The sequence below is a fragment of the Diceros bicornis genome, chromosome 6 (genome assembly GCF_020826845.1).
Source record: "Diceros bicornis minor isolate mBicDic1 chromosome 6, mDicBic1.mat.cur, whole genome shotgun sequence".
Classification (NCBI taxonomy): domain Eukaryota; kingdom Metazoa; phylum Chordata; class Mammalia; order Perissodactyla; family Rhinocerotidae; genus Diceros; species Diceros bicornis.
In genome coordinates this window covers 31431170-31446073 of record NC_080745.1, presented here as the reverse complement: position 1 = coordinate 31446073, position 14904 = coordinate 31431170, and the positions used below count along the sequence as shown (strand labels likewise).

General features: G+C 47.5%; 1 protein-coding gene across 1 annotated transcript in view; it reads left to right on the top strand.

The window, feature by feature from the left end:
* The first annotated feature begins 2325 nt into the window (after positions 1-2325).
* The window catches only part of LRMDA (leucine rich melanocyte differentiation associated), a 1021905-nt gene continuing 1009326 nt past the window's right edge, over positions 2326-14904 (top strand). The window contains exons 1-2 of the mRNA XM_058543109.1: positions 2326-2393; positions 8261-8361. Coding sequence (XP_058399092.1) covers positions 2364-2393; positions 8261-8361 — 131 coding nt within the window. The 5' untranslated portion in view covers positions 2326-2363. The remainder of the gene's footprint in view (positions 2394-8260; positions 8362-14904) is intronic.

The following is a 14904-nucleotide window of genomic DNA, read 5'->3' as shown; positions in this document are numbered from 1 at the left end:
GCCTACATTTCAAATTCTAAAGCCCACCTCAACCTGAGCTATCCTGAACTTTATTTTTTGTGATTTCCACAATTATCTTTTCCCTACAGTCAACTGGCCTTCCAGCTGTGTTCACCTAGTGGCGACAAGAGTGGGTGGGGAGGCACTTTAGGCAAAACTAACAACTAAAAGCAGAGGATGGGAGAAGTAGAAGAGGAGGCAGAGAGATAAGGGTTGATGGGATTATGAAAGATTTTGAGGGACATACTAGAGATTTTGGACTGTATTATTAGTTGATCAGGAACCACCAAAAAATTTTAGGTAGGGTCAAATCAGGCTTTTAGAATGATCATCCTGGGGCTATGTACAGGAAAGAACAGTAGTGAGGGATCTGGAAAGGTGGAAAAGACCCCTGGCCACTTTGGGGTCACTGGCGAATAGTGTCTGCAGAACAATCTATACACAGAAGACACAGCTGTGTATGGAGGCAGGGGCATGGATGAGACGACCTCGAGGACCCTCCTCCTGGGGGGCAGGTTCCAATTTCATCTTTGAGTAGATTTAAGCCTGTTTCCACATGTCCTCTCCTGCCAGTCAAAGCCCTTCTAGGAAGGCAAAGGTGAAAGGTGCTTGGGGAGGGCAGAGGAACATGACTGTCAGGGCCTGGGCCCGCTTCCTCCTTTTCAGGCAGGAAAGGCAGACAAAAGTGGACAATGGACCAGAGAGGGTGCGTCCAGCAGAGGAGGAGGGAGGAGCGTGAGGAGCTGGTCCGTGGGGGAGTAGGCCTCTGAAGAAGATTCCCTTTGATCCCCCTTATCTCTGGAGGGCAAGCTTTCTTTTTTGGCCTGCAGGACCTTTTGTTGCAGTATTTCCTGAACCCCCCAAAGTAAACACAGCCAAATCTGTGTTCTTATAGCTCCACTTTGCTGTGTCCGCTCCTCCCAGCAGAAAGGGGGGCAGGCAGGTCAACCCTCAGAGGTCAACACCACTCTTCAGAATGCTGACAATAAGGGCTCACATTACAATGTGTTGGCACCAGGCCTGAGAGACAATGATGTTAGCCACAAAATGCTTAACCACGATCATAATTATCATCAGCTGCAAAACCGGGGGTTTCTAAGTGCTGTTCAGACACACGGAACAACGAAAAGCCCTGTGAACACCTCTTTGACGGAGACGGGAAGCTACAATTATCAATAGGCCTACTGAGTGGAGGCACCTGCAACGCGTGTGAGACCTGGAGTCTGGCACAGCAGGACTCAGCTTTCCCTTCTGTATTTGAACGGTGCCTATACCCATTGGTATAAGGAGAGCAGAGTGGAGAGGCCAGTTAAGGCTGTGCTGGCTCTTATCTGCCATAGGGGATGAGTGACAATATGAAAACGAATTAGTTTGTGCATCCTGGGGACAGAGGTGTGATTGCAAAAACAGGCATGGAGAAATTTGGATCCTTTCAGTTGAGGACAGGCATGAGCTTCTCGTTGCCTGCCCACTGAGCCTGAGCTCATCCAGAAAGGAGGCAGCAACGGCCACCCTCACTTCCAGATGAGGAGAAGGTGTGTGTGTGGAGGCTGACCGCACGAATGATTTTGAGCTTCACAAATACCTTTTCCTTGCGAGGAGGGAGAGAACAAGAGAATCCTGAAATTTGGGGATATCATTGGATTCTCATTTCCAGGGTTTATTACTGTCGACTGGGATGCTATTAGCTGAGCCAGCACTTTCTATGTAGGGAAATTCAAATCCTCCCTCCTCCCCCTACAAATAGAAGCCCCAGGAAATCAGGCGTCTTTTCGACCTCTCGACTTCCCCCATCCCCTCCAAGTTGAGGAGGGGTGTTCCGGCCAAGAGGCCCCTCCTCCTGCAGTTGAGGATAGTTACGTAACCCGGATTGTGAAATATAGCCAAGGCCCGGCCCCCCACGTTCCCGGCTAACGGCTCCGATGGGGCGCCCCCGATGGCAAGCCCCCCGCCCCCAGTGTGCCCGCGACTAACGCAGTACAGCTATGGGCATGGAGTTTTGGGGGTTGCAGTTACTACCCCCTCCCCCGACCCCTCATGGGGCGATAGGGTCCCGGGACGCCCGGGCGGCACGGGAAGTCAAACGGTCAAGGCCTCCCGTCGGGCCGCGGGCGCTGCGGGCACCTGTTGCGGCGCGCGGTGGGGGCTGCCGACGCTCCCCTGCGCGAGGGCCGGGCCGAGGGCGGGCGGGCGCCGGGCGCACAGCTCAGCCGAGGTCCGACGCCCGGCCCGCGCCTCGGGCTTCCGCCGGGTCAGCTGACCACCCAGTGCGGAACTACGCGCCCGGCCCGCGCTGCCCGCCGCCGCCGCCGCGCTCCGTGTGCCGCGCCCTGCGCTGCGTGCCGCGCGCCCGCCCCGTCGCCATGGCCGGGCTCGTGGTCAGTGGAACTCAAGTAAGTGCGCCGGGGCCGGCCCCGCCCCCGCCCCCGCCGGGGGCACAGTCCGTCTGGGGAGCGAGCACCGCGGCGAGGGCGCCCCAGGTGAAACAGGGCTCCCTGCCCCACCTGAGGGGGCCGCATCTGCAGGCGAGGAGTCTGCCCGGTGCCCAGGCCTGTCCTAGTTGGGTGAAGACAGACCCCTTTTTGGGCCTGGCATACCCCCTGACTGTGGACGGAGGGAGGAAGGCCCCCCCCAGGTCCCCTCCACCTCCCTCCCCGCTAGCGCTCACTGACCTGGGCCAGCCGGGACGACTTCTCCATCAGGGAGGGTGGGCAGTGCCCAAGGCCCGCAGTCCCTTTTGGGGCCCACAAAAAAGTTTCGATTTCTTTTATAATCAGAAGGAAAAAAAAAAACTTTGGTCAAAGAAAACGTTTTAATGTAAATTTTAGTTTTAGTTTTTTTAAATAGAGGAAGGGGCCCACCAAAGACACAATGAAAATCATGATGCATCCCTGCAGGCCTAGGTTGGGGGGCTCTGCTGCAGACTAACCATAGGCCCCTTATCCAAGGCAGGTAGAAGGCTACGGTCCTCCAGTTTTATTTCAGCACCTCATTTACTGAACAGGTGTCTTTGGGGAATGGCAACACTCCAGTTTCAACCCTGGGTGATAGACACCCAGCCTCGCTTGCTTTCAGCCCTGTAGTGAAGCCTCAGGTGTTTTTAGTCATTGCTGGAGGGGTGGACTCAGCCATGCTGGGACGGGTGCCTTTCACCTGCTGGAAAAGCCAGGTCTGTTTTTAACCTCGTACTAAGCCAGCCCTCCTCCTTCCACCTTTGCACACGCTGGAGAAATAGTTCTGAGGTTTTGAAGCTCTTGTCTTGGATTGCCTAAGGCAGGTAGTGTCAGGCACAGTTGGATTTTGAGATTACTTTGGGCTAAAGGGAATCTTTCCCCCTTCTCAGAGTTCAGAAGTGAGCAGGCCAGGGAGGTACCAGCCTGGGGGAAGGGTTAAAAATGATGGGTCTTATTTAGCTGGTGGCAGGGGCGTGGGGAGGGGTTTCTGGGAGTTAACATGGCTGCATAGAGGGAGGAGAGGCCTTTGCCCAAGAAGGGTCCCCTTCCCCTCAGACCCTAGGTCTCTGCGTTTCAGACCCAGCATCCTCTGGGTGTAGCTTCTTCCAGCTTCATGAAGGACTTGGCAGTGGGGCTGAGAACTTTCCTGTGCAGGCTCCTGCTCTTCTCTTTCCTCATCTCCCAAACTTGATTTTTGCTGCACCCCCTGCTTTTAGCCCACCCCAAACAGCCCAGGGGCAATCACTGATACTGTGTGCAAGGGGTTTTGGGCCCTTGGGGGCTGTTTTAAGCAGATGGAGCCGCCAGGGGAGGAGCTGAGAAGGCAGGCTGGGAAAATGCCCCTGGGGCATTAGTTCTCCATGTCCTAAACCTCCTAGGCCCGTGAATCTGAGCGACAGCCTGGAGGTTAGGGTCTTTTTAGCATTCTGCCCCTTGCAGTTTCTAATGACAGCTATTACAAGAGGTAGCACCTTGAATGTGTGTCACGTGGTACTTCTCAAACTTTGGTAAATCCTTAAAGGAAAAAAACAGCTTCCCATGAGCTCATAGTGTTGATATTGTTTTTATTACAGTGTTGTTTCAATAGACAAACACAAAACCAGATATAACTTTTTTCTAAGTTTGTGTTTAGAGACCTATAAACCCCAAATAAAGGGATGGTTTAAGCGTAAAGAAAAAACCATAACAGATAAAATTAAACAACTTGAGATGGATGATGTTTTGCTGAAACTAGATCACTGCTTTCATTGTCACTGGGCTGACTGCTGTTGCCCTGGTTTTTAGGGGTTCCACAGGCCTATAACCCAACACGGTTGGGATGTTGCAGTCCTCCCTCCACTTATCTCTGTAAAATCCTTCATTCAACATGGATCTGACTTCCTGTGGCCTTCTCTTGGCTTGAATGCATCATTTATATTCAGTAAGTCCTCAGTCTTCTTCCACATAATCTTCCACTAGCTTATGACCAAGTGTCATCAGTGCAACTGTAGACGCAAATGCGCACTTGGAATTTGGACACTGACGTCTTGTGCCCAAGAGACATTGGAGTAACAAATTCCTTCCATAGGGATATTGATCTGATTCAACAACTGTTTTCCAAGTGGCCACTAGATGCAGAGGATAGTGCTGTGTACTTTAAATGTTATCTTATCTCATTCCTATAAGTAAATTGAGGATAATGTGTGACTCATGGGGCTGTTTCATGAGGATTGAATAGATAACATCCAGGTAGACATTTAATAAATGTTAGTCATTACATTATTATTAATGCCTTTGGAAGTAGTTAGTATTAGACTAGTTTACAGAAGAGGAAACAGACTCCAGGAGATTGTGACCCATTCACGATACCACAGCTAGTAGGTAGCACAGACTCAAACTCATGCCCAGGGCTGTTTCTACTCTGACACACCTTCCAGTACTGCCAGTTTAAAACTGAGGATCCCCCACCGCTGGCTGGTGGCAGGCACCGTAAAATAAAATCTCCTCTCAGTTTTACTGCTGACAAACCCACCATTCCCAGAAATGTCCTGGGAGCCAGACCATCCCCACTGCAAAGAGAAACCCGCAGGCTTCTGTGGTTTGGTAATTTTTGCACTTTCTGCTCAGAGGGGCCGGATGTGTGTATGTGTGGGGATCCCGCCCAGACATTCTTGTTTTTCTCTCTGGTGTTCCTCTCTAGAGGTGTTTAACTTGATATGTTTTCATTTCTCTGATAATGATGTCCCTTTCTGTTATCATTCCGCACAGGGTGCAAGTCTTGGGGTATAGATTATATAAGGTAGGCACACTAAAAGTACAAACTTCATTCAGTTCAGTCTAAATCAAGATAATTGACTAAATGCAATGACTTCTCATTTTGGATGTGCTCCTGCTTCTGTGTTGTTTAAGATCTATTAATCTCTGCATCCCTTCTCTTGCTTGCTGGAGAAGGAAACTATTTTTGGTCTGGCTCTTCTGGCTTCATATCTTACAGTAGGTGGTCCTGTGCTCCAGGAAGCTTCCTGGCATCCTGAGAGGTAATGTCTTCCACTCAGGAGCACTTCTTAAACAAGTCTTTCTTCATTATGAGTTGCAATGCCTGGCAGTGGCTACTTGCTGCTTTTAAGCCTTTACCAGCCTATTTGAACCCTTCCACATGATTGGCTTAACTCACATCACTAAAAGCTTCCAGTTTACCATGGGGTGGTCCAAGCATGCAGATGGCTTATCAAGTTGGTTTTCATACTAAATTTTGGAGACTTGGTCTTCATCTCTGGAATGGGAACAAGTTGTGCTTTGTTTAGTTTTCCTAGGATGTTTTGTTAAGAACATGTAATAAAGTCGAAAGAAAGTCTCATCAGACATTTTGTGCATGATCTGAATGCCCTGTGGTGATAGCTCTCCTTGGCGCTGCTGGTTCCTCTGAAGGAGAATCCTACAGAAGAAAAAGAGGAGCAAATATCCTGCTCTTTCTCCAGGCTCTGACACTCTTCTGGGGCCTTCAGCGTGGTATCGTAGGTAGTTCTTGACCTTTTAGCTAGGAAGACTCATTTTGAAGCCAAAACGGTATAATAGATGCGCCATTGCTATTTGTTGATCAAGAAAATCCACATTCCCATGTGGATTGGTAAGAACTCCATGTCCCTAAGTTGGAAATCCTTATTCCTGGTGCAGGATGTGGTCTGGGCTCTATCCCTAAGAAGCTGTACTACACTGGGCAGGCCTCTGGAGTCTTAGTTTCCTTGTTTAAAACATGAGGGTTTTTTTTGTGTGTGTGTGAGGAAAATTGGCCCTGAGCTAACATCTGTGCCAATCCTCCTCTATTTTTTTGTATATGGAATGCCGCCACAGCATGGCTTGATGAGCGGTGCGTAGGTCCGCGCCTGGGATCTGAGCCTGCGAACGCGGGGCCGCCAAAGTGGAGCACGCAAACTTAACCACTACACCACTGGGCTGGCCCCAAAACATGAGAGTTTTTGACAAACTGGGTCCCTACTAGATTTAGTCCTTGGCGAGTCTATGAGGAAAGAGCTCAGTTTCTGTGTCTAAAGCACAGCTTCTCTGCCATATATATCACAGAGGTCTTAAATGATGATGATGTATATGTACAGGATGGTGGTGCATGCTGGGGTGAAAGGGATGGGTTTTCTGGTGAGCCCGTGGGCCTGGGGGTCAATGTGAACTTATAATACAGAAGAAGCTACTGATCGAGTGGACATCCTGAGGGAAATTGAAGTCCCTGGATTGATTGGGGCCTTATATCCCCAGTCTCTCCTTGGTGTATGATTTCTATCTCGGCTTGGAAGCAGAGCTTAATTTATTACACAAGGGGTCCTGAAGACAGATGGGTCCCATGTAGAAAGGGAAGAGATTGCTAGATTGAACTTAGAGCCCTTTGCTTTTTTGGCTTGTATCTTCCCTGGTCAAAATTATTTTATTGGAGTCAGTTATTTTTCTGTCTTTTCTTCCCACTTTCTCTCCTCCAGGAGTGAAGTTACTGAGGGAGAGTGAATACAGGATGTGTTGTCAGCAGTCTGTCCCCATTGTATAGGAGAGGGTTGAGAGATGACTTGAAGAGTTGAGGGTGCTAGGGTGCAGTGTGATTTGTATTAGGTTGAGCCATATGAAAGTGCTGTTTTTGGAGTTCTAAAATGATTGAATATTAGTAATTCATATGGTTCAACCTAATATCTGAGAATGTGAGAGGGCTACCATAGTCTTGTTCCTCATTAGGAAGCATAACTCCTTGGGGCCTCTCTCACTCATTCCAAGACGTCCTTGTTTGTGTGCATAAAGACTGTGGATTTGTAGGGGGAAAGGATCAAGGCTGTAGCTGTGTGATGGGCCTGAATTTCTACCTGGTGATTGAGGGTAGGGTCCTTCAGGGAAGTATCATGTATTGTGACCCACTGGCCAACTCTGAGCCATGGGTTTGCTTGATGGGTTTTGGAATTAGTTGCCAATCTGACTGCAGGGTGCTATCTGTAAAAATGGGTTTCAAAAACTTAGTGGTTGGAGCAGTGAGAAAGCCCTCTGACCTTCCCACGGTTTGAAGTTCTGGGACCGTAGTTCAGTTCAGATTCTTAATATGTGGGCACACACTAGGATAATAATAATAAATATAAAATAAATAAGTAAAAGAATGCCTAGGGGAACAGCTCTGCAAATAGCATGGGACTGCTTGCAAAAGGTTCCCTGGACGAGGGTGACTTGGAAGCTGTGGCCACCGTTGTTGCCCTGTCGCCTTCGAATCAGTTTTGTTCGGGGTGTGGAGGACGTTTTATACACAGTGGTAATGGGATGGGGTTGGCGGTCTGGGGAGGTTTTCTTGTCCAAACCCATTTGTTCCAGCACCCTGCAGGTTGAACGCTGGTAAGTGCATCTGCTCTGTCTTTTATGAGGTAATGTGCATAACAGGGTATTTGGGAGGGGAGGGACACTGGAGGAGAGGGAGAAGGAGAGGCAGAGGGGCAGCTGTTGGAAAGGCCTCTGAGCGAGAGGCTGATTGCTGCGATTATATCAGCATGCTCTGACGTTGGGGTTATTTTGGACACCTGAATCCAGCCAATTTTAGTCCAATTTCCATTGTGCCGGGATTAGCATGATGGAGATCATGCTAAGTGTACCAGGAAAGGGGAGCTGTTGGCAGAGTCCCTGAAGCCCCCAAAGCTGATTTGATCAGGAAAACAGCCACAAATGTGGCCATTTTTTGTGTGAGGAGCGTGCTTTTAAAGTTGCGGAAGCAATCATCGGATCAATGACTCAGGGTTGTGAGCAGCTGGGCGATTTCCGTTTGCCACATTGTTTCTGTTCCATTTAATTTCCAGGTGTCCTACATAGGCCAGGACTGCAGAGAAATTCCAGAGCACCTCGGCAGGGACTGTGGACATTTCGCAAAGAGGCTCGATCTGAGCTTTAACCTTCTGAGGTATGTAACCTTCACAAGATGCAGAGCAGGCCTGCGAGGCCCAGTGCCCTGGTAAGGTCCTGCAGATAAAAGCCAAACGTTCCAGCTCTGCATAGGGCGCAGGGCTCTGAGACATGTGGAATCGTGCCCCAAAGCTTTGACTCTGCCTCAAGTGATTCCTTGGCTAGCCTCTTTGTGCTGCTGAAGAAGCAGCGAGCGTGAGCGTCATCCATCTCACGTGAGTTCCCACAAGAGGGCCGACATAGTTTCCCTTGGTTCTTTTCCTTTCTCACTGACACCCATGCAGATGAGTTAGAATGCTCTTGGGGAAGGAATGAGATGGAACCAGCAAGAGTGTTTTGGGGGCGTTTAGGAATGCTTTTCTGGATAGCGCCATCTCCCAAAGCATTTGCCAAATCACAGGTAGGGTGTGTGTATTTTCTTTCTTTGCCTTTTTATGAATTGGAACCTTAAATATTTGTGACGATGATTTCTCCCAGATGGTATTTCAAAGTAATTCAAACACTGTTGGCATGGGGTGGGTGGGAGGGAAACCCTCTAACAACTCTTCCAATCTTGGCAAAAGGTAAGTGTGCTCTTATGTGTTATTCCAATGGAGAATACAGACATTTCATTTTTTCCTAAAAGGTTATGAATTGTGACTGGTTTAGGGGCTTAGAGGAGGGAAGTAGGAGGTACTTGGGAAGTGGGTATTAGTGGGATAAATGAATAGGGGTCAAGGTGGTGGCTTGTCCCCCTAACAAGCTGGTTCTGTGCAGGGCTTTTTCCCTGAGTGAACCCTTGAGAGCTGTGCTGTCCTCTGAATGGAGCATACTGTCTTGGGTGGAAGGAAAGATGAGCAGTGGGAATCCCACCCCAGGGCTGGGGTACTTTCCTGCTTCCATGCCTGGGAGTCTTTTCTCTCCCAACTTCTGAGTCAGGACACTCAGGAATTAAGAATTTGAGAGAAATGGACAAAACTTGGGGCATTAAGGCATTAGCAGGTAAAGGGGAATTTAAGTGAAGCCGGCAGATCTTGGGCTGATGCTTGGGGAAGGGTTATGTAGAAAGAGAGTGGGCACTGTGCGTGTTGTCTCCTTGCCTCTCAAAGGGTTTGTATGGATCTGGGGGGATGTGGAAACCACCAAGGCACAAGGTAATGCATAGTGATGAGAGGATACCAAATAAATAAATGCTTACTCTAAAGAAATTAAGAATGGTTTTTGGTCTCAAACACAAGGTGAGGACAGAGTACACAGCCTGGACTGGACCGTGCCTGAGACACGTGCACCGCTTAAATAGTTCCGGACTCAGGCAAAGTGGTCCTTTGCCTGGGCATTGGAAAGAGTTCTTCCTATGTGACTGGCCTCCGGGGGCTCAGAGCGTTGTGGCTCAGGCTGTGGCTGCCTTGCTGGTAGGAACCCGGATGTGGGTTTGAGGAGGCTGGGTCCCATGAGGGAGTGTGTCAGTGGGCACAGGTCATGGGACTGGGCTGTCAGATCTGAGGAAACAGAGCTGTCTTTGTCACACCCAGAGGCCTTGCCTCTCTTTGGCAGAGAAGAGGCTGGACCCTGGGAGGTGTATGTGTAGAGTGGAGTCAGTGGTGAGAATGGGCTCTTGGTTCTGAGGGGCTAGATCTATAAGGATTTATCACAGGAAATGACGGGTCGTGGAGGCAGGAAAATTTAGTGAGAAGAAGGTTGGTGAAATGGATTCAGAGGGAGAGGAGTTGCGATTTTCTTTTGTAGTTAGGAGAGAAATTTCTGTGAGTGTTGAGTTTGAGGAGCTATCGCATCTGGTCAGGAACCTGTTCTTGTCCGTGTTGTGGTCAGTTTGGGATCTCCACAGTGGGTTATAGCTGGGTTGGGGTAGGGATGAGCAATGGAGGGATAAGGTCTAATGTTTGAGAAGGGTTTACATTAGGACTTGGTTAAGCTGGAAGGAGTTAGAGACCAGACTGGAGAAAAGCAATCCTGACTTGATGTGGATATGTTTGGGATTGGAACATCTTTGATTGTTTTATCTACCTAAATGAGGGGCGAGGGGAGGCTGCACTGTTTCTCTTGGGTGTCAGAGGAAGAAGCGCGCTTACCCGGGCAGTGGTCTCTAGCTTTGCCTTCAGCTGGATCAAAATCAAAGACGTTTTAGATGCTCAACTACTTCCTCTTAAAAAAAAAAAAAAAAAAAAAGTGGAGGAAGGGAGAGGATAGGGAGAAGAGAAGAGAAAAAAGATCGTAAACTTACCTTCTAAATAAGTGGGCATGTAACAGATGACCCAAGCCCCCCAGGCTGCAGGGGTCATCATATCCAAATATTGTGAGTCCCCATCCCACATTCTGTAGAAATTTTCTCCCTAGCTGTCACTCACTCTTTCCACGGGATTCGGGGGAGCATATCCCCCGGTCAGTTTGCTCTGCACCAGGTTCACTGTAGCTCCCTGCTCTATCTCTCTACGCTGTTGTCTGCTGTTCTCCCTCTTGGCAGCCTGTCTGCTCCCAGTCCGGACACCCTCTTCATTTCTCTGAAGCCCAACCCAATATAACTATGTATTATAGACTTTTTACTTTTCAAGGTGTACTGGGAGGAGGTGGGATGGTAATTGTGACACACAGCAGGAGACAAGTTTGGAATAGCATTGTTCCTGGAAATCTTTTGGGTACTCCCTTGCCGTGGAGGATGTCTCCGTGGCTGTGCCTCTCATTAGGACCAGGCCACCTGCAGGTAACCAGGCGCTTCTCTCTCCCAGCCCCTTTCTCAGCCTTTCCACGTCACTTACCCTCTTTCCAGAGCTGCCCTCAGAAATACAAAATTCTTCTCACTTTGTTATATACAGAAAAATTACCTCCCCTTCTTTTTATAGAACATCTCAGCAGGCTTCCTTTTCACATCCAAAGAGTCGTATCAAGGTATTGCCTTAAGTGGAACAATACCCCCAATACAAATTTTGTTACTCCCATACGTTGCAAAATCAGCCGCAGTCCGTTTGTGTTTTACGCTACAGTTTGTTTTTAGGCAAGATGTTCTATTTATTCATTTTTTGAATAGTTAGTACAGGCGCATGGCACAGCCTTTAGAAGGAACAAACACGCAGCCAATTAAAAGAAAGTCTCCTTTACACTTATGTCCTTGAGCCTCCCAGTGCCCGTCTGCACTGCTAACTACTGTTACTTGATTGTTTGTAGTCTTCCAGAGATATTCCGTGTATATACTAACATGTGAATTTCTTTTTTTTTTTTTTTATAATTTTATTTATTTATTTATTCCCCCAAAGCCCCAGTAGATAGTTGTACGTCATAGCTGCACATCCTTCTAGTTGCTGTATGTGGGACGCGGCCTCAGCGTGGGTGGAGAAGCGGTGCGTCAGTGCACGCCCGGGATCCGAACCTGGGCCACCAGCAGCGGAGCGCGTGCACTTAACCGCTAAGCCACAGGGCCGGCCCAGTGAATTTCTTATGGGGCCAGATTTGTATTACTTCTTGCCAAGATGTTAGTTAAAAGGGCGATACCAGGCTTTAGTTAACCACTCATGTTAAGAACGTCGTTCTCTATTGTCTTACTATTAATGCATAGCTTTACACCGTCATCATTGTTAATCTCAATCATCAAAGTGATGATTCTGCTAATTCTCCCTATGACTACCTGTTAATGCTGGAGGGAAGGGTGGTTATGGATTTATAGGCTCTGAACTTTTGTTTTAAGTTACTATATATATTTTTTTCTTCTCATTACACCTCAGAGTCTTCTCTCCTGCATTAACTATGGTGAATTCACCACTGCCAGTAGTAAATTGGTTACCTCTCCACGCAGAAGGTCGTGGAAATTCAGGCTGTATTGTTTCTATGACTCTGTCCTGGGGGGAATGAAAGTCCCTGGACTCAGTGTGTGCCCTGTCAGGTTGGAAGTTGGAAAGGGAGACAAGCCAACATTTCTGAATAAAATTTCTGGCTCTCTTAAGAGACTCAAACATTCCTCACCTCTGTCCTCTCGGCCCAGATCTCATTCTTCCTGTTGTGAGTGGATGGGAACCAGGTGAGCTACAGTGAGTGTGAAATGGGACCAGGTAGCTGGACATGATGCCTAGGGGCAGGGTCTTGTCATCCATGCTGGAGTGGGGATGGAGGGTTTAGGGAGCTAATCAGATAATAGTTGAGAGGAGTGAAGGTTTGCCCCTTGAACTTAAATACATTAATGATTATGAGTCCAGTATCTACAACTGCTTGAAATTGTACTTTTGATTTTATTTTTTGAAGATAATTTCTTCTTATAGTAAAAACAACAATGGTCAATATGGAAATCTTGGAAAACTCAGAAAAGTATGATGAAACCCTCTTTCTCTCAAATCACGGATAATGTTGCTACCCAGAAATCACCACTGTTAACATTTTATTGTCTTCCAGTCTTTTATAATGCCAAATATTTTAAAAATGATGCTGTTGCTTACATTGTGTTGCATTTTCCCATCTCAGTATATACTGCATTACAGTTTTCAATGGTTTCTTATTTCTTAGTGTTGGATATTTTAGATTGTTTCCAGATATTTTTTTTTTAATAATTTTATTTATTTATTTTTTCCCCCAAAGCCCCAGTAGATAGTTGTATGTCATAGCTGCACATCCTTCTAGTTGCTGTACCTGGGACGTGGCCTCAGCATGGCCGGAGAAGTGGTGTGTCGGTACGCGCCAGGGATCCGAACCCAGGCCGCCAGCAGCGGAGTGCGCGCACTTAACCGCTAAGCCACGGGGCTGGCCCTGTTTCCAGATTTTTAATGTTATAAGTATCTCTATGATAAATATCCTTGTAATACTCATTGATGAATATGTCTCTGATTAGTTGTTTGGGACAAATTCCTAGAGAGAGAATTGTCAGAGGGCTTTGATGCAGATGTCAGATTGCTCTTGAGAGGTTATACCAATTTCTGCCACCAAGAATATTTGAATATCCATTGTCCCAAACTCGTTTTTTGAACTTGTTTTTGGTATTTTCATATTTTACTTTGCTGATCAGTAAAGAGAATCCTCTGCCTTAGCCAGTGCTGGTTCCTTCATCTGCTCAAGGTAAAGAGAAGTTGTTAATGGGTCGTTCCAGCTTCAGTGTTCCTTCTCCCTGATTGGGGAAGAGCAGAGTTCTCCCTGGTGGCCCCATTCCTCTCTCCCAAGGGCCCTGAGTGATTTGAGTGGGTTGCCTGAGGAGCTTGTTGAACACAGCGGGCAGAGCAGGGCTCTCAGGGCAAACAGTGATAAATATACCCATGTCAATCTGGCAGTAAAATCAAGAGGGTTTAATTGATCTATGTTAACAGGAAGCTTATGTCTTAAAAATTAAATTATTTGCAGTTGCATCTTTTTTATCATCACTCTCATAAATGCACTGGATAGGGGAATTGCTTAGGAGAGAAAATTTCTGAGGTGGGAGCTTGCTTGTTGCTTCCTGGCTTTGGCCAGGATGAAAGTGAAGGGCTGGGGAGTTTGGGCAGCTCCAGTAAAGAAACTGTCCTCCCCTGCAGGCAGTGAGGTGGGCATCTGGTGCACTGTCAAAGCTTCAAGGACGGACACACTGCCGTTTGTATGTCTGCTGTGAACTGCTAGATGAAGCTGGGCCTGTTAACTTGCTGCTCAGTTGGGAAAATGGGCAGTGTAATGAAAAGAACCAAGGCTTTGGGATTAGACCACCCTCGCCTGAAATCTTGCATCTATGACTCACCAGTTGTTTCACTGGTATTGGACTAATTGCAGAAATGTTGAGTGTCTAACGGTGTGTAAAGTGCCTAACAAATTACCTGGCACATAATAGGTCTTTAGTAAGCATAGCTATGTTTAGTGCTTAAACATGCTGCTAGTGAGGCTAAAAGCCCAGGCTTGATCCTCCATAGGGGCCATTTCACTCTCTGGTAGTCATTGGGGTTCCTCACAATCACTCAGATTTCCTCTACCTCAACATGTCGTATATTTACACATCTCTGTATCCTTTGGTATGACCAATGGGCAGAAACTTTAAGAGCCAGTGCACAATTTGCCACTTTCTCTTCTGCCTCCTGTGATCGTCAGTCTTGGATTCTGACCATAAATGAGCAGAACCCCTTGCTGATCTATGTTGGACATAGATTGTAAATGAGAGATAAATCTGTGTTATAAGACTTGAGGGTATTTGTTAATGCAGCATAACCTAGGCTATCTGAACAGACAAATACTTTAGTTTTCCAACTGTCTCTGACATTCCATAGGCTAAACCCACTCATCTCATACATATTTTTTCATCCCTGCCAGCTAGGAGCGTACCTTTGTTCATATTACGGTGAAATGAGTGAGAGAGAGAATTTCCCCCCTGCCCGACTCTCAGGAGAACAGCTCAAAGGGCATGTTCTGTTGGCATTGGGTCTTCATCAAAACATTTCTTTGCAGTCAGGGGACTCGTTCATACTTGTTTTCAAAACCCAAATGTAGTGGTCTTACTTGGGGAGCATGCTGGAGTGGGGGTGGCAACAGAGCTCATGTCAGTAAGCCTTGAGAGGAAGAGATGATGGGAGAAAAGATAGGCTTTAGAAAGATGAACTGTAAATCCATTCAC